At 45.2% G+C, this 26,552-nt stretch overlaps 1 protein-coding gene across 1 annotated transcript in view; it reads right to left on the reverse strand.

The window, feature by feature from the left end:
- LOC137321076 (A disintegrin and metalloproteinase with thrombospondin motifs 19-like) overlaps positions 1–26,552 on the reverse strand; it is a 464,190-nt gene that overhangs the window by 430,747 nt on the left and 6,891 nt on the right. Inside the window, exons 3-6 of the mRNA XM_067983256.1 lie at positions 18,030–18,192; positions 10,190–10,362; positions 8,672–8,755; positions 1,147–1,304 (exon numbers count right to left, since the gene is read on the reverse strand). Of these exons, the coding sequence (XP_067839357.1) occupies positions 1,147–1,304; positions 8,672–8,755; positions 10,190–10,362; positions 18,030–18,192 (578 nt within the window). The remainder of the gene's footprint in view (positions 1–1,146; positions 1,305–8,671; positions 8,756–10,189; positions 10,363–18,029; positions 18,193–26,552) is intronic.

Genomic DNA, 26,552 nt, shown 5'->3' on the forward strand with positions numbered 1-26,552 from the left:
CGATATAACTCAAGGGTAAGAATTCCTTTTCCCACACACGAAAAAAAATTTCTGCCCTAAATTGCTACAAGTAGCAACAATCTTCCAGTTAAGCACAATCATGCTTAAGGCAATTACTGCGAGATCGTCTCCATTAATTGTAACCAATTCACAACAGCAATGATACTGGGAAATTCCTCTGTAGTTAATAATGAGCCACTTAAGTAGTATTTGACAGTAGAGGTGGATTAAAAACTCTCAGAACATTCGGAGGCCCTCCCCCTCCACACACAATCCCCCCCTCCACCCCCCCCCCGACCCCAGATCCACTAAAACACAACTCTGCTTCACCCGCTTCTGACAGTATTTTTAAATGCTAGTATATTTTGATCCAGTAGTTGGTTGTATGAAGATTTTCTATGTTATGGTGAGTATTCCTGGGGGCTTCGAGGCCTAGAAATTTGATCACGCCCCAAGGGAGCGAGGCATGTAATGCTCGTGCCTATTAGCGTCATCTCAGGCAGCACTTAATATTCATGCTGGCAGCTCATTATCAATACTCAGGTGTGCAGCCAGCTCTATCCGCGTTATTCATTAGCTGCACGCCTGTTTGGGGAGCCGGATATCGGGTGTCTCTGACACCACTTAGAGGCAGACAGCACCATCCAACAGGGAGGCGCACTCTGGCTGCAGAAGGAAGGATATGCTTATCAATACAAAAATGGCAGCAACAAGCACTGAGAGAGTACCATGCTTCTCTGATGTTGCCTTGAAGGCCCGCAACACCCCATAAACCCTTATTCTAAGTCTACACTGTAACATGGGAATATGCAAAGCTATTAGCAAGTGGCAGTTGTGATGAAATGACACAATTAGCATTTCTGCACGACTATTTGTAAACATAACAGATCATGTCAACTACCCAAAACAAAAGGACTGCTTAGTTCAAGTTGCCGATCAATATTATTATACTGCCAAAAGAAACAGCTCTGTGTTAAGAAAACACTGATAAGTCAGAGTCAAATAAACATTACAAATATTGTTCAACAGGTTTTCCTATTTTTTAAACCATCTTAAGAGGATTTCTTCAGTGGTGATCGATTCAAAAGCTATACATGACACCAAATTAAAACTAAGTAACTGGTATCTGCTATTTACTCTTCTCACCTTGTTATCAGGATGGCTGAATCAACAGCAGGTAAATCTTCCCTCCAACTGCTGGACATATCACTGTTAAAATAACTCTTTCTTCCAAATTCTTCATGTTGCCATTTGCAGAAACTTTCCAACATCTTCTCTCCATGGTGGCCTATATAAAGGTCTTCCTACAAAATAAGAACAATATTTAATTTACTTGCACATATTTTTCTCCTTAAATGAAATCATCAATACTAGAGGTGGTAAACTGGAACATTTGTACTTAGTGGTATATTAAGCACATTTAGATTAAGTAAAATCTGTGTACTCCTGCGATGTCTCAAACAGTACACCTCAATTCCATCCTCAAAAGGACATTCCACTGACTATTACTTTTGCAATAGGTAATAAAAATGCTTGGAAATTATACTGTGCTATATTATTGGATTAACACTTAACACATCCATATCAAAATCCTCTGTCAACTAATTTATCTTTAACAGGTTAAAACAGCAGACAAAGAAATTCAATATAAATATTGTGCAGTGTAATTTCTAGGTTTATATTTACAGAATCATATCCCACTCCACATTGAAAATTTTCAGGCACTTCAGAATCAGAGGGGGTAGTTTTAAACCCCCTATGATAGGCGGGAGGGGGTCGGGGGGAGGCTTAAATCGGCAAATATGTGAAACCCGACTCCATCCCACCACAAACGCATCTACTTCCGGTTTAATTGTGGCAGATTTGGGGGCATCCGAGTAACAAATTCTGGAGTGGTGGGTCAGTGATTATAATACTTAAATGAGACTGCGTTCCTCAGATTTTGGCAGCCATTTGAATTTAACAGCTGCAGGCCGAGTTTCCCAGGGCTCAGGAAACCCGGCATCTAAAGGGAGGCAGGAGATGCCGGCTTCAGCAGTTAAGTGCTTTTCCAGCACTGCTTGTGGCCCAGGAGGAGCACGGGTGCTTTCCCATGGCCTCTCAAGCACATCTTCTGCCACGATCTGCTGACCCCCCTACGATGTGCCTCACCCCCGCGATCTGCCGACCCCCCAATGATGCGCCTCACCCCCGCGATCTGCCGACCCCCTCTGATGTGCCTCAACCCCCGCGATCTGCCGACCCCCCTACGATGTGCCTCACCCCCACGATCTGCCGACCCCCCAACGATGCGCCTCACCCCCGCGATCTGCCGACCCCCCTCTGATGTGCCTCAACCCCCGCGATCTGCCGACCCCTCCACGATGTGTCTCCCTCGCCCCGCGATTGGCCGATCCCCCCCACAACTATGCCCCGATCTTTCCCTCCCTCCCTCCCACCTCACTGCCGCGCTCCAAGCTTCCCGCCCCTACCATGCCCCGATTTTTTCCGATTGCCGTGAGCCCCAGCTGCGGCCTGTCAATCGTTAAATTTGGCAGGACCTCCGCCTTCCTGGCATGTTCAGGTTTCCCGACCACAAACATACGCCTCACTCCCTCCCCGTCTCCCCATAAATATCAAGGTCAGAGTTTTTGTTCTGCTTTAGTCACCATCAAAACTTTTACACCAACGAGACTGGGTTTTGATGCTGCAGTCAGCTAACTGTGCGTTAATGCTACTGGTTTTAGATTGCAAAAATTATTTGTACATCTCAACTTTTAGAATTGTTTGTTTCTATGGTGAAATTCTAAACAACTACAGCTAACAATCTACTTATTCAGAGGCAAAAAGAAGATTTTAGCATTATCGGATGGATAGTAAAATCTTTAAGTATATATTTCTGGCATGCTTGAGTTCTCTTGGTGCTGTTTATTTTTGCAGTTGTGCAGAGCATGAATGGCCACACACATTGATGGGTGTTAAAGCACCAACGTAAAATTTCACATAAGTTTTCACACAGCTTCTCAGCTGCCTTTGTGGGGGACGGGGGAACTGACTGTAGTACAGAAAACCAGCACTCTGATATGAACGGTAAACCTCCTCTTTATACCTAGCTCTTGGCATGGAGTACAGTGGGGGTGGGAGTATAAACATACCATGGGGTATGGGGGTGGGAGTATAAACATACCATGGGGTATGGGGGTGCGGTATAAACATACCATGGGGTATGGGGGTGCAGTATAAACATACCATGGGGTATGGGGGTGCGGTATAAACATACCATGGGGTATGGGGGTGCAGTATAAACATACCATGGGGTATGGGGGTGCAGTATAAACATACCATGGGGTATGGGGGTGCTGTATAAACATACCATGGGGTATGGGGGTGCGGTATAAACATACCATGGGGTATGGGGGTGCGGTATAAACATACCATGGGGTATGGGGGTGCGGTATAAACATACCATGGGGTATGGGGGTGCAGTATAAACATACCATGGGGTATGGGGGTGCGGTATAAACATACCATGGGGTATGGGGGTGCGGTATAAACATACCATGGGGTATGGGGGTGCAGTATAAACATACCATGGGGTATGGGGGTGCGGTATAAACATACCATGGGGTATGGGGGTGCAGTATAAACATACCATGGGGTATGGGGGTGCGGTATAAACATACCATGGGGTATGGGGGTGCGGTATAAACATACCATGGGGTATGGGGGTGCGGTATAAACATACCATGGGGTATGGGGGTGCGGTATAAACATACCATGGGGTATGGGGGTGCGGTATAAACATACCATGGGGTATGGGGGTGCAGTATAAACATACCATGGGGTATGGGGGTGCGGTATAAACATACCATGGGGTATGGGGGTGCAGTATAAACATACCATGGGGTATGGGGGTGCAGTATAAACATACCATCGGGTATGGGGGTGCGGTATAAACATACCATGGGGTATGGGGGTGCAGTATAAACATACCATGGGGTATGGGGGTGCAGTATAAACATACCATGGGGTATGGGGGTGCAGTATAAACATACCATGGGGTATGGGGGTGCGGTATAAACATACCATGGGGTATGGGGGTGCGGTATAAACATACCATGGGGTATGGGGGTGCGGTATAAACATACCATGGGGTATGGGGGTGCGGTATAAACATACCATGGGGTATGGGGGTGCGGTATAAACATACCATGGGGTATGGGGGTGCGGTATAAACATACCATGGGGTATGGGGGTGCAGTATAAACATACCATGGGGTATGGGGGTGCAGTATAAACATACCATCGGGTATGGGGGTGCGGTATAAACATACCATGGGGTATGGGGGTGCAGTATAAACATACCATGGGGTATGGGGGTGCAGTATAAACATACCATGGGGTATGGGGGTGCAGTATAAACATACCATGGGGTATGGGGGTGCGGTATAAACATACCATGGGGTATGGGGGTGCGGTATAAACATACCATGGGGTATGGGGGTGCAGTATAAACATACCATGGGGTATGGGGGTGCGGTATAAACATACCATGGGGTATGGGGGTGCGGTATAAACATACCATGGGGTATGGGGGTGCGGTATAAACATACCATGGGGTATGGGGGTGCAGTATAAACATACCATGGGGTATGGGGGTGCGGTATAAACATACCATGGGGTATGGGGGTGCAGTATAAACATACCATCGGGTATGGGGATGCGGTATAAACATACCATGGGGTATGGGGGTGCGGTATAAACATACCATGGGGTACAGTGGTGGTGGGCAGTGTAGATTCCTCAGTCTATCATGAGGTAGAATGAGGAATTGCAATATAAACATATCGGGAACAAAATTGGGCCGTGTAGCGCCCATTTTGTAGGCACTACGACGTGAAGTGCACAGGACAACATCTCGGTAAAGGTGTTTGCGCACACGCATCTAACGAACGCCGGCAGCATGTAGAGTAGGCAGATTATGACGTAAATCAGTGTGTAACTCTGATTTGAAGCAGCCGGAAGTATTTTGGAACTCCACGATTCAGCCAACGCACTGTCTTAACCTCGCACAGCTGAACAGGACGTAAACGACATGAAAGACCACCACCCCCACCAGCGCTAGTTAAAGGGATCACGCGGGAGTTACAGATTAGTTGCTGGATTAGTTATTCTGGCTGCTGGTACAATTGTGGGTGCTTGTGGAAGTTTCCTATACTTGGAGAAAGTTGCAGTATTCTATACAGGTCTGGCTGGTCCTGCGGTGGCATTTAAAATAGTATGCTGACCAAAGCTGCTTCCAGACATAAGTGGCCTGCTAGGGCTTCCTCTGGGAATTGAATATGACTGGAAGCAAGCAGAGACAAGCTGCCGGGAGAGGGAGGAGGAGGAGGAGGAGGAGAAGGAAGTGGAGGAAGAGGCAGAGAGGCAACAAGGTTGACAGGCCCTGTCTGCCAGGGCTCTGCGTGATCAGATGATTAATAAGCGACACCAGTAACCTCAACAACACCTCCCCATTCACCAACCGTCCCACACTCCTTCCCTTTCCTCTCCCACATGACCAACAAATCATCCTCCTTATGATTACACATTGCTTCCTCCCTCAGCTCATCGCAGAAATGAAAACTAACACCAAATACAAATTCATAACCACATTTATAGATTTACACATGAAATGATCCAAACAAACTGATACTATTCACCCTTGTGCATTCCCTCAGTGCCTGTCGTTCGTGTGCCTTTACCTTTTCTAGTGCTGCTATGAGGTGCACCCCCAGTGGCTGGAGCATGGGTGGTGGGAGGCTGCTGACCTTCAATGGAGGAGCGAGCAGATGGTCTTGGAGGACGACCTCGAACAGCTCTGAGCTGGGAGGGCCCAGCTTCAGACTGCACCATCTCGGCCTGGGCTGCAACAATCTGGCCTGGCTGGCTGACTGACAGGCAACACCAAGGGCACTGGCAGAGTGGCAGGGGTGGGAGCAGGAATGCTGTCACCCTGAGAGAGGACAGCAGGTTCGACTGCCATGGTGCCATTGCCACTCTCCCGGGGCAGCGAGTCAACAATCTTGGTGATCTGCTGGAGAACAGATTGCTGGACTCCTGTGACGCCCTGGAAGCCCCGTTCCACAGTAGAACCCAAAGCCACAATAGCAGAGTCTGAGCTTCCAAAGCAGCAGTCAGACCTTGGATGGCAGATGTTTGTGCTGCAATGGAAGCTGTGACATCAGTTATCAGATGCTGGGTTCCACAGGTGTGCTGATGGAGGTGACCACGTGTTCCATGTGGGAAAGGATGGGCTCCAAGCTCTGCGCAAAGCCCTGAGCCAAGTTGGAGCTGGACTCCTCCATGCCCCTTGACATTGTGTGCAGGCTTTCTGGCAGGCTTTCCAGTGCACCAAGCATTTGGCTATGTATGCCCATCATCCTTCTTCTCTAGCCTGGCCCTTTGAATTCATCATCTGACTCCTCTGCAGCAGAACTTGTGTGCGACCTTGACCTCCGACAAGCTGGCACCTGTGGTATCCGTTCCCCCGCCCTGGCTTCTGCGCACTTGTGCCTGGTGTCTCGCCAAGTGCAGGTCCCTCCTCTATCCTAGCCTCTAAAGTTCGCGCAGTGTCAGTCTCTGAGCTGGTGGCTGCGAGAGTAAGATCGAATGACGGTGTGTTTGCATCATCACTGTCATCTTCCTCTGCCTCCTCTGACTGTGCAGGTTCCACTTCTTGGGTATCTGAAATGGCAAAGGGACACGGGTTGAGTTGTGGTGCAGGGAGAGGAGAAAGTAAGGCGCGCGTGCTTAAAACATCTGCAGCACGTGAGTCAGAAAAGATTGTGGGCTGAGGGATAAATGGGAAGTGAGAAGGAGGATTAGGTATGCAGAGAGCCTCATCATCGATACCTCCAGCACTGCCAGTGGCCACGATCTCAGAGACGGCCCATCCAATGCTGGACAGTACTGTCTCCTCCATGGGAGTGAGGACATGTAGGCGTATCTGTATTCCCCCAGTCCTTTCCTACTGCCTAGTGTTGTGCGCCACCTTCTCCTGCAAGAAAGAGAGGTGTTTTAGGGAGTGTCCTGCAAGATGTTTGGATGAAGTGGCTGTCATGGTTGAATAGCTGCCAGTGTGTGTGACCTGTGAGTTGTGGGCGTGCGGCTTGCAAGAGTGGTAATGTGCGAGGGTGATAGGCAGCATCTGATTCGCAGGGTTGCATACTGATTGAAAGAGTTTGTTGGTAGGTGGGTGATAGGGGATGTAGTGTATGGAGCAGTGGATGAGGCTAGTGGTGCAGTTGGTAGGATATGCCACGTGACAGTTGAATTCACTCACCTCGACCACTCGCATCAAATCATTGAACTTCTTCCTGCATTGGATCTATGTGCGTGGTGCAATACTCCTAGCATTTACCTCGTCCACCACAGCCTCCCACTGCCTCTTGAGCATATGTCTGGTGGGCCTCCTGCCTTTCTGCAGATATAGGATGGCCCTCCATCTGTCCACCTCTTCCATCAAGGCCTCTAGTGCACCATCCAAGACCCTTGGTGTTCGCTCTCTCCCAGGCGGAGCCATTCTTCAATATCTTCCAGCACTTCAAGAGGTGCAGGCTGCTTTTAAGTGATGCTAGCCACTCCCGATATCGGGGCCCCCACTGATGCATGCAGCCAATCAACTGCACAGGTAGTGCTGGATGCACACAGCAATCATTCAAATCATCAGCCAGAACGAATGTTAAATGCTGCCTGCATCGCAATCAACAGGCACGGGTTAATGGCGCACTGCCATCCCAGTGCCCGTTTTCCGGGGTTATCCAATATTACCCACCGTGTCACAGGTAATTAATCAAACTTCTGATATCTTGTGCAAATTTGAAGGGAGAAGAGATGTATAAATGCAATGTCACAGTCTTTGCACTGCTCCACTGGGGTGACAATTTAGACCAATTTGAATATTATACCTTTTCTTAGCTGTATATCAAGACATAAGACTTGTTAAAATAAAAACCTTGGTTGAATGAAATAGCAGAAAAAGTTGAAAATATCATGAATTGAGGAAGTGTCGTGAAATTTTGTCTGTTTTACACATGCATGTGGCAGTGGTGGCACCTGGAAATTGGCATTAAGCATGAATTGTTTTTTCCAGCATCGAGGTTGTTTTATCTGTGGTGCTAGTCTGAGATCTGCACAACAATCATAGTTAATAAAGCAATAACCCCAATTTATTCTACCACTCCTGCTCTATCTGACTGAGAACTAAACCCAAGCAAAAAATGGAAAGTAAATCCATGTATCTCATTCTACATCATTAAATAGTTCTTACACCACATAGAAAGAATGTAATGCTGTCACAGATCAGGAATAAAATTAACCTCTATCTGATAAATATAAAAGATTGTATGCAAGAACGCCTCTTACATCCTTGAACAATAGTCACAAGTCAAGAGTTTCTAACATCTATGTTGACTAACAGACAGGTACAAATATTGGACCTGTTCTGGGGCACTTAGTGCATAAGCAGACATGCATGGACAAGCAGTCCAGGAGACACACAAATATATCAGCAGGTTTAAATTATGGGACAGCTGCTACGTACTAAGCAATCTTTTTTTACAGCTCACATTTCAAGCCACTATAAAGTATGATCTTACACAAACTGACACTTCATTTCTTACACTCCAGAATTAATCGATATTTTTCTTACCGGAGTCTCATGAAGCAGAACAAGTTTTGTCACTCGAAGGTTCATTTGTATGCCAAGACTTTTGTGCTGGAACAGATTGAAAACCTAGGAAAAAAATAATTTGCACCAAAAAAAAATGCTTGAAGCAGATGCACAGATATTTAGAAACATTAATCACCATGACAGCTGAAATGAACACTACAACTGGAATTTGACAAAAAAGAATGTTAATGAAAATGTCCCGGTAGCAGTACATTACTTAAGAGTCTAAGGGTGTCAATACTTAAAAATTATGTGGGCAATGTAGCTTCCACACTTTCACATTAGCCCATGAACAGTACCGAGTCTGTATATATCCCTGTTGATATAGTTAACTCCTTCAGCAACACAAATCAGTTTAACTCTTTCCTGATGAAGGTTCACACCCAAAACTATTAATGTATCTTTCTCTAACAAGTGCCGATGGCTTTGCTGGGCATTTTCTATTTTACTTTGGGATTTTTATCTTTACTATGGAAATGGAATATGGGCTGGGGAATAGGAGGTTTGCTTTTAAAAGAAAAACAAATACAGACACATAGAATGCATCGATCGGCACGACCGGCTAGGGACAGGTTTGAAAGTCACGACTGCCAAATTCCAGCCAATCGTGGCCGATGCTGCACCAAGCCATATGGACAAATTCCAAACATACAGTACAGGTGTTTTGAGATATAAGCAGATTGAATAGATTCGGGTATGATTGAGAGCAGGAAGGACTGACAGGTACAGATGCTGCAGAAACATGACAGACAAGTCAGAGACGACCACGTATGCACGCAAATGTCACAATCCCCATTAAAGGTGTATATTCACATTGAGGAACCTTTACGATCCTTCAAGCTTCCAACCTAGTACATTTTACAAAACTGCAAATTCGGATTGAAATAATGTCCATTCTTAGCACCATAAAGGGCTTTGGTGACCATGCTGAAGCAATGGTTGGAAGCATGGTTTAAGCCAGGCTTTATAGACTACAGTAAATATAGGGCACGGAAATACACGGGCTGTCCATCCCAGTGTAAGTGCTAGGATACACCCTCCAGTGACCTCCAGTCTTGACCCTCTCAAAGTATGCGGGTTCAGCCGGAGGTCAACCTATTTGTAGTGGAGCATGCCGATCCAGGGTGGGTGCCAGCACATCCCCACCTGTGAAAGATGTGCCATGTAGGCCATGAATCCTTTTTATTAGGGGGACAAAGAAAACTTAAATCTTCGGGCTCTTGGTGATGACCTAGGCCTAATTTCAGTCAGGAGTCACTAATGCCAGACAGGCAGCCAGTGCACCTCCTCTCACTCACTGTACCAGCCCGCAACTGTTCCACCAAGCTAGGGACGAGGACAGTTCTGGCCTGGAAGTCCACCTCCCTCATTAAAATCCTCTGACATAGGGTACAATTATTTGGGGTGGACGGAGGTTTACCCCTTAACTTTCATTGTTTTTTTTCTTGAGTTACTAATTTTTTAACAATGCCAAAAATAGCTATAATTTATTCTCACCATATTCATGACTGTCAGTATAAACCTCCTGACAGCATCTGCTCCATGATAGTTGACCATTGCTGTGTCAGCGACGACTAGAGTCTCTACATTATAGTCATGAGATAATTTATATGTGTATCTCCGTCCTCTTCCTCTGTCCATTTGTTTTCTATTTTTGGATTTTCTTTTATCTATTAAACAAAATTGAAAAATTGTCGATAACATGTTAGTGACAACAATGAATAGAGAATAGTAATCTCCTTTTTTTGTTCAGTGTTGATTTAGAAACAGTTCAGGCAATAGTCAATATTAGAAAGTCGCCACCTAGCATGAGACTCCCCAGCAGGGCTTCCACCTTACACTGCAACGGCTGGCAGCTAAAACTGCGCTTTAAGAACTTAAGAACATAAGAGCATAAGAAATAGGAGCAGGAGTAAACCATATGGCCCCTCGAGCCTGCTTCGCCATTCAATAAGATCATGGTTGATCTTCAACCTCAACTCCGCTTTACCGCCCTATCCCCATATCCCTTGATTCCCTTAGTGTCCAAAAATCTGTCAATCTCAGTCTTGAATATACTCAACGACTGAGCATCCACAGCCCTCTGGGATAGAGAATTCTAGCATGAGTTAAGCTGATAACAAACTGTTGTTAACAGCCGCAGTGAAGTAGTTTGTGGCCTGGGTCATTTTGCTGTCCTTGCTGAGGTAAATAACAGTGATTGGTTCCTTTGCGGAATCTGAAAATAAAGTTGTAAGTAAAAAAAAATGTAACATATATTTTGCTAGGTACACAAAGAAAGAAGAACATGCATTTATATAGCGCCTTTCATGACTTCAGGGCATCTCAAAGTGCTTTACAGCCAATAAAGTACTTTTGAAGTGTAGTCAATATTGTAATGTGGGAAATGCAGCAGTCAATTTGAGCAGAACAAGGTCCCACAAACAGCAATGTGATAATCTGTTTTAGTGGTGTTAGTTAAGGGATAAATATTGGACAGGACACTGGGGAGAACTTGCCTGCTCTTCTTTGAAGATAGTGCCATGGGATCTTTTATATCCACCTGAGAGGACAGATGGGGCCTCAGTTTAACATCTCATCCAAAAGACAGTACCTCCAACAGTATAGCACTCCCTCTGTACTGCTCTGGTGTATCAGCCTAGATTTTGTGCTCAAGTCTCAGGAGTGAACCAAGACTGACACTTACAGAAGACAATACAGTAAACAGGGCCATTGAAAGAAAACATGCAATATGTTATAATTATTGCCACCTTTAGGTCATGGGCTATTAGATAAAAGAAGCATTCCAGTGAGACAGCAATAGAAATCAGCCAGCGCCTTTTACATCACGCTAGATCAGTCAAAAATACCGAGGGATACAATTCAGTGATTGTGTTTTTTCTCACCGCCTCGATTACCTAGTGAATCCAAAACCAGATGTCATCACGGCAGAATGAATCAGTCTACACCAGGAGATTTATTTTTTTGCTGCAGATCTGGTGACTAACAGGACATTAATAAAATGCAGGAGTCTCTATCACACAGCCAGCCAGCCAGAAACATAACAACCAGGCTGTAAATTGCAACTCCCAGTGTTTAACGCACACTTTCATGCATCAGCAAGCATTCCCTAAATCAAACTTTATTTCAAAGGAAACCATAACTTTACCATCAAACCACTCTGTTCTAGACAATCAAAATGTAACCAGCTCACCTGTAGACATGTAATTAATTTCTGCAGTCAAATTTCTCAGGGAAAAGTTAAAGTTCAAACTGTGTACAGTGCCTTTACAAAGCATATGGACCTCCAAGTACTCAGAGAAAAGGAGCTTTTGATGTTTATTGGCTTGGTTTTACCACACAATAATTAAAATCCAGAGAAAAACTTCTTTGATCACCTTCACTTTCTCAAACTTAGCACTATAATTAAAAAAGATGGGAACTCCACAGGTAAATCAATGTTTGTGGGGCCAGGGGGGTCTGAGGAGAGAGGAGGAGGGAGACATCCTTTTTTCCCAATCTATTGATTTCTCTTTCTCTCTGAATTGTACCAGTTTTCTTTTTTTTAAATTAATGTTTTTATTAAAATTCATCAATCCTTTGAGATAAAACCCACACCTTTTGTCTTTTCCAACCTCACCAATATCATGCATGCCAAACAGATGGCCATTTTCTAAAGATCTAGTTCAAGAAATGTATGAAGAATCCACAAAGGGATTATTGTGCAGAACTGGGATGGTTTGGAATTGCACTAAATATCTTTTAACCAAAAGGATATTGTATCTTTATTTAAACTACTTCCTTTCATACGGTATAGTAATCTTTGGATGTAGGAGGTCATTATCTAATTTAGGCTCATAACAGACATTAATAGGGCAATAATTGCTATAATCTCCATCCAAAATTATGTTATTATGCACCGATAAATGTCTTTCAAATAGCAACTCAGATGTAGATTAATCTCATGATTTGTGTTCATGACAAAGGTTCCCTGTTCAGATCCTCTGCCATTGTTTGCTGGTTCCCCTGATGGCCAGAGCTGATAAGCAAAACATTGCCCATTGTAAATGATTACATTCACAGCCCTTTTATTTAAATTACTATTTGTATTTAAGCAGTTAGTTCTGGTTGTAACAAAACTGTGAAGTTGCACTTAAGAACTATGGTGGCAAAGCATTTCAAATCAAGATAAAAATATCTAGATCAAAGTTAATTTCATTGGCCATTTCTGCTTAAGGCGCCACATCAAAATGAATCATTATTATTACACAAAAACCAAAGGCACTAATGTAACCCAGATATAATTTTGCTCAAACTAAAATATTTTGTGCTGGTGAAAGGGTTTGAATATAGATTTAACGCAGAGGAGAGAAAATAGCAGGCCTATGTCCCAATTCAGATCTTCATCACTTCCTTCCTCCCACCCCAAAGGTTTCAATAGGCTTTGATACACTGAAGTCTTTGGTGAGTTTAATAAACTACTTGCACATTCCATTAACTTTACATGGCCTCAACTGCTAGGAAATATCGGGAATTGAATTGGGTGCAAATTTTTGTTTTTAGTGACCCTGGCACATAAAATTACGCACAGTGCTAAAGATTAAAAATTACTCCTTTTTTTAGTGCCAGACTGAGTAATGTACTGAGTTTAATGAACTTAATAACAGATAGGACGCTCTTGTAAACTCAGATCGACTCCGTCATACAGCGTCTCTCTCTAATGGACCCATTAAAAAGAAATTGTTGTTCCTGAGACAAAGGGTGATGAAGAGTAAATTACAGAGAGCTATGTGGTCCAGAGTCAGTTTGAGCTGATTACACTCATTCAGATACAATCCCACACAAATAAGCATATAAAAACATAAATAAGCAAGCATGGAGCACGAAAAGGCTATTTGATCTTTCATGCATACTTCTTCCTCAGACCATAATCTAAATGTGTTGAACTGCACATAATATAAATACAATAGTGCAATCGCATATCTGATAGTCCAAAAGTCACAGCCACACAATCAGTTAATGTATGTTCTTTTAAATATCTCTCATCTGTATTTTACAGTCTATGGTTAGATAGAAAAATGTGAAGTACATAATGGTGCTACATCATGATCTCTTCTATTTCTCTCGATGGGCAAAGATTTTGTGGGTAATTTTAACCTGGCCCGCCCGGCAGGAAACCGACAGGATAGGTTCGGCTGCCCGTTATACACACTGCCCAATTTTACTTTCCACTGAAGTCATTAGCAAGTAAAATCAGGTGGTGTGTAAAATGGGCAGCCAATCCAATCCTGTCAGTTTCCCGCCAGGCAGGTCAGGTTAAGATGACCCCTTTTGTTCCTTTCAATTCTTCAAGGCCACAGCTTCTGCATTTCTCTTGTAAATCTAGCCAACAATTACCATCTCTTTACCTATAATGGCTCCACCCTTATTCCTTCTTCATTTATTGATGTTTTTGGCCTCAAATGAAATTCCTCCATCTCCTCTATTATTAAAGCTGCCTCCAAGAAGCTTGGGGGGTAAAATATAACTTTGGCGGGGGCGCAAAACAGATGGTGGCAGAGTGGCCGCTCGTTACACTCTCCGCCTGGTTTTCTTTTCGATTGAAGTCAACGGAAAGGAAAATCAGGCGAGATGAATAGTGGGCAATCAATCTGCTACCGTCTTTCTGCTAAACCCGGGAGCGTCTGCGGTGGAGGAGAGGCTGGCCTCCCTCGAGCGTCACGCACAGCTCCACATCGAGTCCGTGCAGGCCCTGACAACGGCTGTACGGATTCAGGGTGAGCAACATTCCGCCGCCATAAACAGGCTGACGGATACACTAGGGGTGGCGTTGCAAGGCCTCACACATGCAATCCAAACTGTCGTCCAGCAGGGTGGAAGGGGTGATGTGGGCCGAGGCCACGAGAGGGATGATGGTGACCGGGGACATGGAAGCGGGGACGCTTCTCAAGGTGCCCCCACGTCCCACCCATTGCCCCCCTCTCAACCAGTACCCGCAATGGTGCCTCCTCTCCAGGTGGCCGAGTCTGCCCCTGCACAGGTGCAGGAGGAGCAGTCTGTGGAGGTGCCCTCACGGGCACCGAAACCCAGGGGCCGTCCGCCAAAAGCATCTACCCGGTCAAGGCGAGAACACGAGCAACCTGCCACTACCTCTGCTGGAGCCACAGGGGTAGCACCACGTAGGGGTACCCGGAAAAGAACTCCAAAGGCGTTATAAGCACAAAGGGAATGCACCAGGTTGTCTGTTAATTTGTACACTTTTTGTTTATAGTATTGCACCTTGTAGATATTAAACACTATCATTCTCACCACTCCTGCCACCTCTCGTCCATTCTTCCGCGGCCTGTGCAATAGGTGCGTTCCGTGCAGCCCATCATGACGGCGAACACCTGCTGCCGCCCATTGGGCACACTGCTGTGGGTGCAGGAGTACTGGCAACACTCTTCAGTGGAGAGGGCTGGTATGGCCCCTCGCATGTGCAGGTGAGGAGATGCGAACGCCTCGCAATGTCTGACTCTAGGAGAACCGTTGACATATGAGTGCCTCCCTGGCCCGGCGAGCATCCCGGTGAGTCGGGGTTCGGCGCATGGGTCGTCCATCATCCTGTGACGCGTCCCCCTCCTCCCCCTCCTCCTCCTCCTCCACCTCCACCTCCTCGTCCTCATCGCCGTCCTCAATGTGGGTGGCGGGTGTGGATGGGGCCTCCTCCAGCGGCACCCCTCTCTGTTGGGCCATGTTGTGCAGGGCACAGCAGACAACTATGATTCGTCCCACTCTGAATGGTGTGTATTGGAGCGCTCCCCCAGAACGATCAAGGCACCTGAAGCGCATCTTGAGCAGCCCTATGGTCTGCTCAATTGTAGACCTGGTAGCAGTGTGGCTGTCATTGTACCGACGCTCCGGCTCGGTTATGGGGTTCCTCAGAGGCGTCATGAGCCACGTGTGTAGGGGAAGCCCCTTGTCGCCGATGAGCCAGCCGTTGCCCGCGTTGGGTGCGTGGAAGATGGGCGGGACGGTGGACTCCCTGAGGACGAAGGCATCGTGGCAGCTGCCGGGGTATCTGGCGCACACGTGTAGGAATCTCTGGCGGTGGTCACAAATGAGCTGGGCGTTCATGGAGTGATACCCCTTCCTGTTGATGAACAGCCCTGGCTCATGCGGAGGTGCCCGTATTGCGATGTGGGTGCAGCCGATTACAGCCCTCTCCATCTGGCTGCGCTCGTCCATGGCGAAGTTGATGTAGTGCGAGGCCCTGCGGAACAACCCATCGGTGACCTGCCTTATGCACTTGTGTGCAGACGACTGACAGACCCCGGTGATGTCCCCGGTGGCACCCTGGAAGGATCCGGATGCGAAGAAGTTGAGGGCAGTGGTGACTTTGACGGCGACAGGTAAGAAGATGCTGCTTGGTCCATCCGGGAGCAGGTTGTTGTTCAGGAGGCTGCAGATGTCGGCGACTACCTGGCGATTGACTCTGAGCCGACGTATGCACTGCTCCTCGGAGAGGTCCATGAAGCTGAGCCTTGGTCTGTACACCCTGTGCGGAGGGTAGTGCCTCCTGCGACGCATCTCTCTCTGCGGTTGCCCTCCCTCCTGCTGTGCAGGTGGGTGTGCCACAGCACCATGTTGGGGGGCTCCACGTCTCTGAGGCGGACGGCGTGGACTGCGAGGCTGCTGGGGCTGGTCATGCTGTTCGTCCTCCGAGGATGTCAACGCACCACCCATCTGGCAGGTGTTGGTCTGAGGGGTTGTGCAGGGTAAGTAGGTGGTTCCCCGAACTGGGGCTGCGGTTTCACGTCGGTCTGTCCTCTGGCTTGGCGGGGGGTGGTGGAGGGCAGGGGTTGCCCTATGTGACGTGGTGGCCTCCTGCGTGGGTGAGGGCTCCCCCCCCCCCCCCCCCCCCCACCACCGTGTGGAGTGCACCTTGGCAGCTGCCACAGGCTGCAACACGTCTGGTTGAAGGGAGACTGTTTCCCCCAGTGTGTGAAACAGTCTGAGGTGAAGGTAAAATCCCACACTTCCTGTTATGACAGCTGATTCAGCTCATTTAATGACCTCAACAAGCAAGGTAAGTACACTCAAGTGGCATCCCGCTGGCTTTAATTGCCTGCGGGATTCCCACCAGCGGGGGCCGCGCACGCAGCCCCGCACGTCAGCGCGGGACCCGGAAGTGGCCGGGATCGCGGCGCGATCCGGTCCCGCACATGGAAATTGACATTTTCGAGCCCACCCCGCCGATAACGCACAGGGAACCCGCTACTAAAATCGAGCCCCTAGTCTCACTTGTGGCTCATCAATGTTGCCCATGTCCTGTGCTCATGGTCCAAATTAAATACCTTGCTTATGTCAACAGCATCTTTGCACCTAACATTTTAAACACCTATTCATGTCCCCCTCACCCCTTCCACCCATTCAAGGAGGACTTCGCACACATTTTAAAGTTGCACATTGGCCATCTGTTACTTTGTATTACAAATAAATATTTTTTTTAAGTGTACGAAAACTGTCAGTGCCGTGCCAGTCTCAGGTGACTGGTCAAGAAAGAAGTCCATGGTTAATAATGCGCAATGGACCTGTCATGTCACAAGTGCAGATCTACAGAAGCGGTATCTGATATCAGAACTGTATCAGCAAGGAGTCAACTGTTTCAGGACAGAAAGGAAGAAAAATAATAAAAAGGGAGAAATTTAATGGCTGATAAAATTATTTGTTCTATTATCTAAGCTTAACAGTAACATTTATTCTCTGCCCCAGAATTGTTATTGTTATCAACGTTTCTTCATCATATATTACTAATACTTCAAAATATACTTTCACTGTTGTATAAGGCCATGCCACGAAAATTTAATATTATGTATGGGTTCATAAAAATACTGGTAGTCCTGATTCAATTTAATCCTAAGACGAACAGATGACACCTTACACTTTTTTTGATTGAAGTTTGGTCCCAGCAAATTTTGAAATTAAAAACAGAATACCACTCCTGATCAATCAGGAAAAAAAATGAACAGATGCAAAATTTGTACTCGTAAACCTAGAAATTCCTGTTGGCAATATTAGCAGATGAACCCGTAACACATCTGAATGATATTCCCCAGTCTGATATTTTAGCAGAGGTATTAATCCATTTAAAGTAAATAGTTTGGCACCTGCATTAAAATAGGAAGAAAATAAATATATCATTCAAACACTTTAAGTGTCATCCACTAATATTGCTAACTGTAATTTCTAGGTTATAAAGTCTAAGCAACAAGTCACATATATATACAGCCAAGCTGTACTGACCCTCCAACATACTTTTCAGTAATGAATTTTCTCAGACAAAGCTTTAAAAAAATCCATTGATAAAGAAGTATACCTGTATAAACTCCACATGACGGTTGTGAGGCCTGTTTTTCTGCTGATTTTTCATCCATTGACCGTTTTCTTCTGTATACACGATGAGCATATCCTGTTACAGCCAAGGTGTGATTCAGAGGTTCAATAAATATAAATTCTTCATTAATCTGAATAAATCCCATCTAGAAAATTTTAAAGAAAAAAACATTAAAAATCTACTTTTTATATATCTGTAAATCTACTACTAGTGAGCATTTTAGACGAACAGCATTGCTGAGCGATTGGGTGGCAATGCTTGTTAGAGTCCTGTCATTTCAACTCTGGGACTTAGGCTTGAATACAAACCAGGATAAAGGTCTCCTTCTTCCGTGTGGCAGCTGTTATGGATCACAGGTTAAGTAAGTTTGCACGGTCTAAATTTGCTTCTCAATGCACATAGGCCTGCGACATAAAATTGTCCTGAAATTGAAATGCCACACTGGAGCAGTAGGAGGTGTTCTTCTGGAGCTTAGATGCATCAGGACAATGAAAGAGAATTCTCCCTTGCATTTGACCCATGTCATACCTGACCTGCATTGCCTTGATTTTGTCAGGAGATGACAAGCGGAAAAAGGTTGCATTCTCCAGCTTGTTAATTCCTTACTTTGATGGATAAACTAGCATTCTCTACATTATTTCCCAGGCTGATCACAAACGTCAAGCCTCCCACACAGCAATCTTTCAAAATGTCTCCTTCAATTCTCAGAATGTACAGCAAGATCAATACACCACCACAGCATTATCAACATCAATTAAATAAAACTTAGCCAAATATCTCATTTAAATAATCAAGTTACAAAGGCATTCATATCAATAATATGAAAAGGTAACGTAACAACTTATAAAATACACAAATAGCAAATATATATAAATTGTGAAAGTCACTGATATGGAGATCACTTCAGAGAATTTCAAGATGACTATTTTTGGCCACCAAAACGTTAAATGATTTAGTGCATGGATCTTACTATAGCACCATAGAGATAAATTTACATTTACTTATCAGTTCAATAACAAAAATAAACCCACTTCTGAACTAAAAGACTTATTAAGAGTGGATAATTTTATTGGAAAAATTAAGAAACTTGTTTCTTCAACTTATTTTTATTACTGTTGCCCTCTTTGTCGTCTATTGGTAGCTTCCCAACAGTGTGATGTCTTTCTCCAGTTATGAGCATATAACTTCCCATGACAATCAACATTGGTGTCCCTTATTAACTTACAGGAGGCATGCTGTTTAGGATCTTACCACTGACGTTTTTCCCCCTCTCACTAAATCTTCTGGTCTTCCACTGTTAAACATTTCATCTCGTAGCCCAGCCAACAACTGATGAAACTCAACCCTTAAAAAATTGCTAAATATGAATGGTAGTTAGGCTGGAATTTGAACTCCATTCCTCTCATTGGGATGTATGATCTACTGCCACATCTATTGCTCCACTGAGAAGTAATTATTCTGCAATTCCCATTCTAGAACTAATCCAACTCATGTTTACTTCCAAAATGGGAAGGCAATGTTGATTATGGCTGAAGGTCACAAAGGCAATGCATAATGCATGTGACCTTTGTGTAGCACACACTGTATAAACAGAAAACACCACTTCACATTATTTTGGGAAAGGTACAGAAATGACACTGCAGTCCCCAGAGGAACATGAATTTTAAGAACAGATACCAATGTTAACCACTGGGTGGTGCTTTCTGTAGACCAAGAATTACCAAAACTTCCTTCCATGCATTAAATTGGGAAAAATTCAGCACAGTGTATCTTTGTTATTCAGATTAAAAAGTAAATTACACTGAATTTGCAGCAATTTTGATATCAGCACCAGATTTATACACTGTATCATTTCAAGTAAAAGTGAAATTGCCACCAACAAGATCTATTACATTGACCAATCCATTAAGATTAGTCTTCCTTCTTAATGGCTGTACTTCCCTCTATATTTCCTGTTTTTTTACCATGACTTAGAGTCTCCCATGCTAATTTGAAGCCCCTCCCGCCCCGCCAAAAAAATAGTGACCAGCAGAATTCCACAGGATAGGATAGAAAGAAAAAGATCATATTTATCCTGCAAGTTAATTATACAAATAAAGGCCAAAATTTCTTAGTATTAGACCACAATGTAATGAAATTGTTGGAATAAATGGGGTCAATTTTGACTGCCTTCGCCTGGCGTTAGCGGAGGAGGGGATAACAGCCTCAAAATGGGGTCGATAGCTTTACCACCCCTTTAACACTGGCGATACAGCCGGCTTCATTTTGAAAGGGGCCTACCGGGTATCCAAAGCGACCTTGTGTTTCAGGCGATAGGCCCCTTTTAATATGGAAATCAGGGTCCTTTGATGTAAATAGGACCCTGATTGCCATTTTAGGTCGGAGACTCCAACCAGTCCCATGGGCGATGGAACCGAAGGAGCCCGTCAGAGTTAAGTGTTGAATTATTATTATGGGCCCATAAAAATAATCTGGACCATTGCCACCCCAGGACCCTCACTCTCCACGATCGTGACCCTTTTCCTCTTCTCCTCTCTGGTTCCTTTGTCAATTACCTTAAATCTATGTCTTCTGATTACCGAGCCTTCTGCCACTGGAAACAATTTCTCCTTACTTACTCTATAAAAACCCTTCCTGATTTTGAACACCTCTATTAAATCTCCCCTTAAACTTCTCTGCTCTAAAGAGCATTTTTATTTATCTAATTGGGCTGAGAACAGAACCCTTCTCCCCTCAGCCTGGCAGCAAAAACCAAAGTGGACCTTACAAGGTAATTTTTATCTTAATTTTTACTTATCAAGCAAATTTTCAAGACTTGATGCTTTCTACTGCTGCTCTCCATGTCAGTAGCCAGGAACTGCTGAGAGGGGCCTGCAGCTACCCTTAAATTTTCTCCCCCGCTTGCCTGTGCCAGGTCCTCACAGGGGGTTGACCTGTGTCAGGGGTACCCTCAGACCATGTCTGTGGCCCGGTACAGGAAATACCAGCACCCCTGGACCTGAACAGGCACAGTACACTTCAGGTGCAGTGCTCCTGAACAGCACCAGGACAGAGAGGGCCAGGAAAATCAGTCACTTTTCTTTTTCTCGGGAGAAAATTAACAGAGCTCTGTAATAATTTATTTCAAGTATTTCAACACAATATTAATAACTGAGAAGTGCTTGCTATGATTGGCAAGTTCAGTGTATCCTGCCATTTGAAAAACACGGGGTAAAAATTGATTATAGCCTTTTTTCGAGCGCATAACCAGTGCCGTCAGCGCAAGCCCGGACTGGGAGGCTCGAGGTCTGCCCAACTATTGCGTTCAGGCCTCATTTACATTATTTGGAGGAGCCACCAGCGCCTGTTGTGCCTCCACAGGCGGCTCACCCATTTTAAATAGATCAACATCAGGCCGGTTACCTTGCCTGTAATAATTTGCTTACATACACCACTCCATGAATAAAGACTGAAAATAAATTCCCTCTACAAGTCAACATAGATACGCCTGATTTACTTGACAATTTGCATTGATGTGAAATTATACCGCAGCCACAATTGAGTAAACTTGATAAAGTTTTGTTGATGGTCCAACAGGCGCGCAAAGCTCCATTTTCTCTGGTCAGAAAATAATGCAGAGCCGATAGTATAGCTCAGTTCGACTGGTCTTACATCACTTTAAAAAAGGACCAGTCTCAAACTCACAACTTTAGTAAAACAACGGTCTTACTTATCTCTCTGTGAATTACAAGACAGCATTCCAGATGAGGTGAGGCAATAAAAACTTAATAGTACAATCCTAAAGGGAGTGCAGGAACAGAGAGACCTGGGGGTATACGTGCACAATCTTTGAAGTTGGCAGGACAGGTTGAGAAAGGGGTTAAAAAAGCAGACAGGATCCTGAGCTTTATAAATAGAGGCATAGAATACAAAAGTATAATATTTTCCGTTGCCATTTCTATACATCGTTTCTATTGCAGTTTCAATGTTTCAAGAGGATGCTTAGCACATAACCTCAATATTAGATTTCTGATGCAGGATTTCAAAGTATACTGTATTTATAATATAGGACAAAGCACTAACTTGTTATTTTTGACAATTAATTAAGGAAAAGTCACAACCATGCATATTTATGAATTTAATTTGACACATTACATGACTAAAGTTGTAATATTAACTGGTAATCAGTTTTACAGGGTATATTACTGCATTGTAGAATACACTAGTGTATGTAAGATTTTAATGGAAGAATTACAAAAGCTTTCATTTTAGGGAAGAAATAACTCAAATCTCAACAGGTCAGTACTTGTTTCTAAAATACTTTAAAAAAACAATTCTTTTTGTGTGTCTTCTATTGTTTATTTTTTTTATTCATTCATGGGATGTGGGCGTCGCTGTCAAGGCCTGCATTTATTGCCCATCCCTAAATACCCTTGAGAAGGTGGTGGTGAGCCGCCTTCTTGAACCCCTGCAGTCCACGTGATGAAGGTACTCCCACAGTGCTGTTAGGAAGGGAGTTCCAGGATTTTGACCCAGCCAAGATGAAGGAACGGCGATATATTTCCAAGTCAGGATGGTGTGTGACTTGGAGGGGAACGTGCAGGTGGTGGTGTTCCCATGCGCCTGCTGCCCTTGTCCTTCTAGGTGGTAGAGGTCGCAGGTTTGGGAGGTGCTGTCGAAGAAGCCTTGGCAAGTTGCTGCAGTGCATCTTGTAGATGGTACACACAGCAGCCATGGTGCACCGGGGTACCAATCAAGTGGGCTGCTTTGTCCTAGATAGTGTCGAGCTTCTTGAATGTTGTTGGAGCTGCACTCATCCAGGCAAGTGGAGAGTATTCCATCACACTCCTGACTTGTGGAAAGGTTTTGGGGAGTCAAGAGGTGAGTTACTTGCCGCAGAATACCCAGCCTCAGACCTGATCTTATAGCCACAATAGTTATGTGGCTGGTCCAGTTAAGTTTCTGGTCAATGGCGAAACCCCAGGATGTTGATGGTGGGGGATTCGGCGATGGTAATGCCGTAGAATGTCAAGGGGAGGTGGTTAGACTCTCTCTTGTTGGAGATGGTCATTGCCTGGCACTTGTGTGGCATGAATGTTACTTGCCACTTATCAACCCAAGCCTGGATGTTGTCCAGGTCTTGCTGCATGTTGGCTGATCAAGACATGTCCCAGAACTGCAAAGAACTGAGCATCACCCCCCCTACACATTAAACTGCATGCCAGCAGAGGCAACAAGACCAACATTTCCAGCCCTGGTGGACAGTCTGCCCTGAGAGCTCTGTTTCAATCTGGGATGAAAATTGGCCGGATTGAGGACGTTACTCCCATTCCGTCTGGCAGGGCTCGCAGAAAGGGAGGTCGCTGAGTTCTTTGTTTGTAAATGTTTTCTGTACATATCAATCTAACTAATAAAAAGTTCTGCTGATAAAAAATACTTCTACTAAAGTCATTTTGTACATTCATCCCCTTCCAATTGCCGTGAGGCATCTCTTCTGCAATGTTCTGTGAAAAAAAGGGCAAGAGGCTAACCACACAGCACCTAGGCATTGCCAAGCCCGTTTTATTCTATAGCAAGCACCGTGGCATGTGGAACAGGGTCTGGTTGAGTACAGGACATTGGAGTAAATTTTGCAAGATCCTGCACTGCCGGTAGGATCTCGCACTCAGCTAGTGGGAATCGGAAAACCAGAGGCACTGATCTGTAATTTTTCATCCATTGATTTCAACGGGTGGACAATCGAAGGTGACACACGGACAATTTTATGATTCCTGCTGGCTGAGTGAAAGTCCCCGCTGGCATCACAGCAGCTCACATGATTTACCCTGTAATGCTTCAACAGAATACTGGTAAGCCGTACTTCAAAAAATTGGCATCACATTCTTGGAAGTATACGGGGAGCGATGTTCATCTCACCATTTCGGGCGGTAGCAAGAAGACAAGAAAGGAAAGTTGGGCGGTACTCAGTTCCACCAGTTTCCCGCTCAGTTAAGCTGCACTTGAGTGGGGCCTGGGGCAGGCGTCATAAGCTCCCACCGGAAAGAGGTGAGAACTTCATTACCATATTAAAAAGGGATCCGAGCTATTTTTGGTCCCAGGGCATACAGGATGTCAAATCTCTAGCACACCACTGAAATTTGGCTGAGGACAAGTGGGTAGATTCTAACTTTGGAATCAGTGCCCGATGGGCATGGCGATTGGGCTGTCTGCCCGGTGAAATATGAGAGAGGCTCAAATCATTTTGAAGGTCGGGCCTCATTAGTGTATGACAACTAAGCTGCCCACGATTTTTCCGAAGTAAATGGGCAGCTTGTCAATGAGGGGGACGGGATTTCAGGTGGGCCCAGCATCAATATAAAGAGAGGCTGCATCTCTAAAAACTGAGATGCAATCTTCTAAAAGCGTGGATGTTTTTTTTTCTGCACATCGGGAGGTGAAGCTGAAAGTCCATTATGGCAAAGGCAAGGGCACCAAGTTTTTCAGTCGCTGCCATGGAGGTTTTGTTGGAACAAGTGAAGGCACACAGGAACATCCTCTTCCCCTCCAGTAGGACTAGAGGCCTAAGGCAGACACTGCAGCAGACCTGGAGATCCCTTAGCAAGTTAACACAGTGAGCCTCACGCCCCGGACATGGTTGCAATGCCATAAAAAATTTAATGATCTGACACACTCAACCAAGGTAAGAATTACTTCTTGTGATATCTCCTTCCCTGGATCATACCTTGCCACACCATTTCCCTTCCATCATCCCCCTCCCATCACCCCAAGCACTCCCATCCCCCTCTCCACCTACTTATACTCTAATTAGTAATGGGAGCTAAGCCTGACCTCCGTGTAGTTTCAGCTATATTACCAGCAGCTATTGTTGCCCTCACAACAGATACATGCAATATACCACTGTAACCTGGTTGCACAGGGAAAGCTCTGCATTCTTCTTGTATTTGCAAGCAAATGGCACCCTCTTGCCGCTTTCCTCCTCCCTGATACCTCCCCACCCTGCGCATTGCTTGCTGCATGTCATGCTCATCATGCACATATCAGCATGCCTCACACAAATTTACAAGCCATTTATGGAGCCACACAATAATAAGCTCCCCTTCTTTCTGCAGGACAAGTTGGCACACAATACCCGTGAGTGGATGAGAACTGGAGAAGAGACAGCTTCCATTTAGGTACTCAGATCCACTGAGCAGGAAGCCCAGGAGATTGTGGGTACAGGACTCCTTCAGAGCATCAGGGATGGAGAGTCAGAAAGGTAGGGGCAGAAGAGACTTTGTTTCTTTTTCTTTTCTTCTAGCTGTCCTTGATGTGCAGCCCTTTCAGGGAGCTAGCCAAACTGGGGATGCCTCGCCACGCCACATGTCTGAACCGCCCTAACCTGCCCAGTACCTGCTATTCATTGTACCTTTCTTCTATCTGCAGGTCCCTCTGCAGAATTGGCCTCTGCTGTAGAAGAAGATGAGCCACATCAGCCTCGTTCATCACCCGATCCCTCTACAAACAGCACCAGCACAGAGATCAGCACCCGGGTGGGACAGGCAGTCAGTTATAATGGTCTGCAAAGGTTAAAGTTCACATCACAAGTGAGCAGAAGTTGACAGTGGTGGAAAGGACAGTGGAGCACACATCTGACTGGAGGGAAAGCCCAGGTCCAAGCACTGCTGAAGAGGAAAGAGATGAAGACTTCAGTGCACCAGCCTTTAAAAGAAGGATCTTGGAAGCGCACCAGCAGTAGTGGGTTCATTAGACAAGTGCTGAGAAGCTGAGAGAATGGAGGAGCCCACCTCTAGTATGTGAGGCATTCTGATGCAAGGCATGATTTCTCTGCGGTCTACTATGGAGCATGTAGAAGCTACAGCGAGGCATATAATGCAAGACCCTTTGTCACCAGCAATGGGAACTTTAACCAAAGGTCAAACATGGACAGAATAGGGAATCAAATGGATAGGGGCATTGATTGGGTCACGGACCTGTTGCAGTTTGCGCTCAAACAAATCATTCAGAGAGCAGATCCACAGCCCAATGGGAGTGGAACTGGCACAATGGGAACTGCAGATGCTACCCTCTCTCAGATATATATACACACACACAGTTACTTATTCTTGGTACTAACTGGAATAAATCAGTTCCAGTAAAACAGCATAAGAACATAAGAAATAGGAGCAGGAGTAGGCCATACGGCCCATCGAGCCTGCTCCGCCATTCAATCAGATCATGGCTAATCTTCAACCTCAACCCACTTTCCAGCCAAATCCCCATATCCCTTGATTCCCTAGAGTCCAAAAATCTATCTATCTCAGTCTTGAATATATTCAATGACTCAGCATCCACAGCCATCTGGGGTAGAGAATTCCAAAGATTCACAACCCTCTGAGTGAAGAAATTGCTCCTCATCTCAGTTTTGAATGGCCGACACCTTATCCTGCGACTATGCCCCTTAGTTCTAGACTTTCTAGCCAGGGGAAACAATCTCTCAGCATCTACCCTGACAAGCCCCCTAATAATCTTATATGTTTCAATGAGATC

This window comes from Heptranchias perlo, chromosome 4 (genome assembly GCF_035084215.1).
Source record: "Heptranchias perlo isolate sHepPer1 chromosome 4, sHepPer1.hap1, whole genome shotgun sequence".
Classification (NCBI taxonomy): domain Eukaryota; kingdom Metazoa; phylum Chordata; class Chondrichthyes; order Hexanchiformes; family Hexanchidae; genus Heptranchias; species Heptranchias perlo.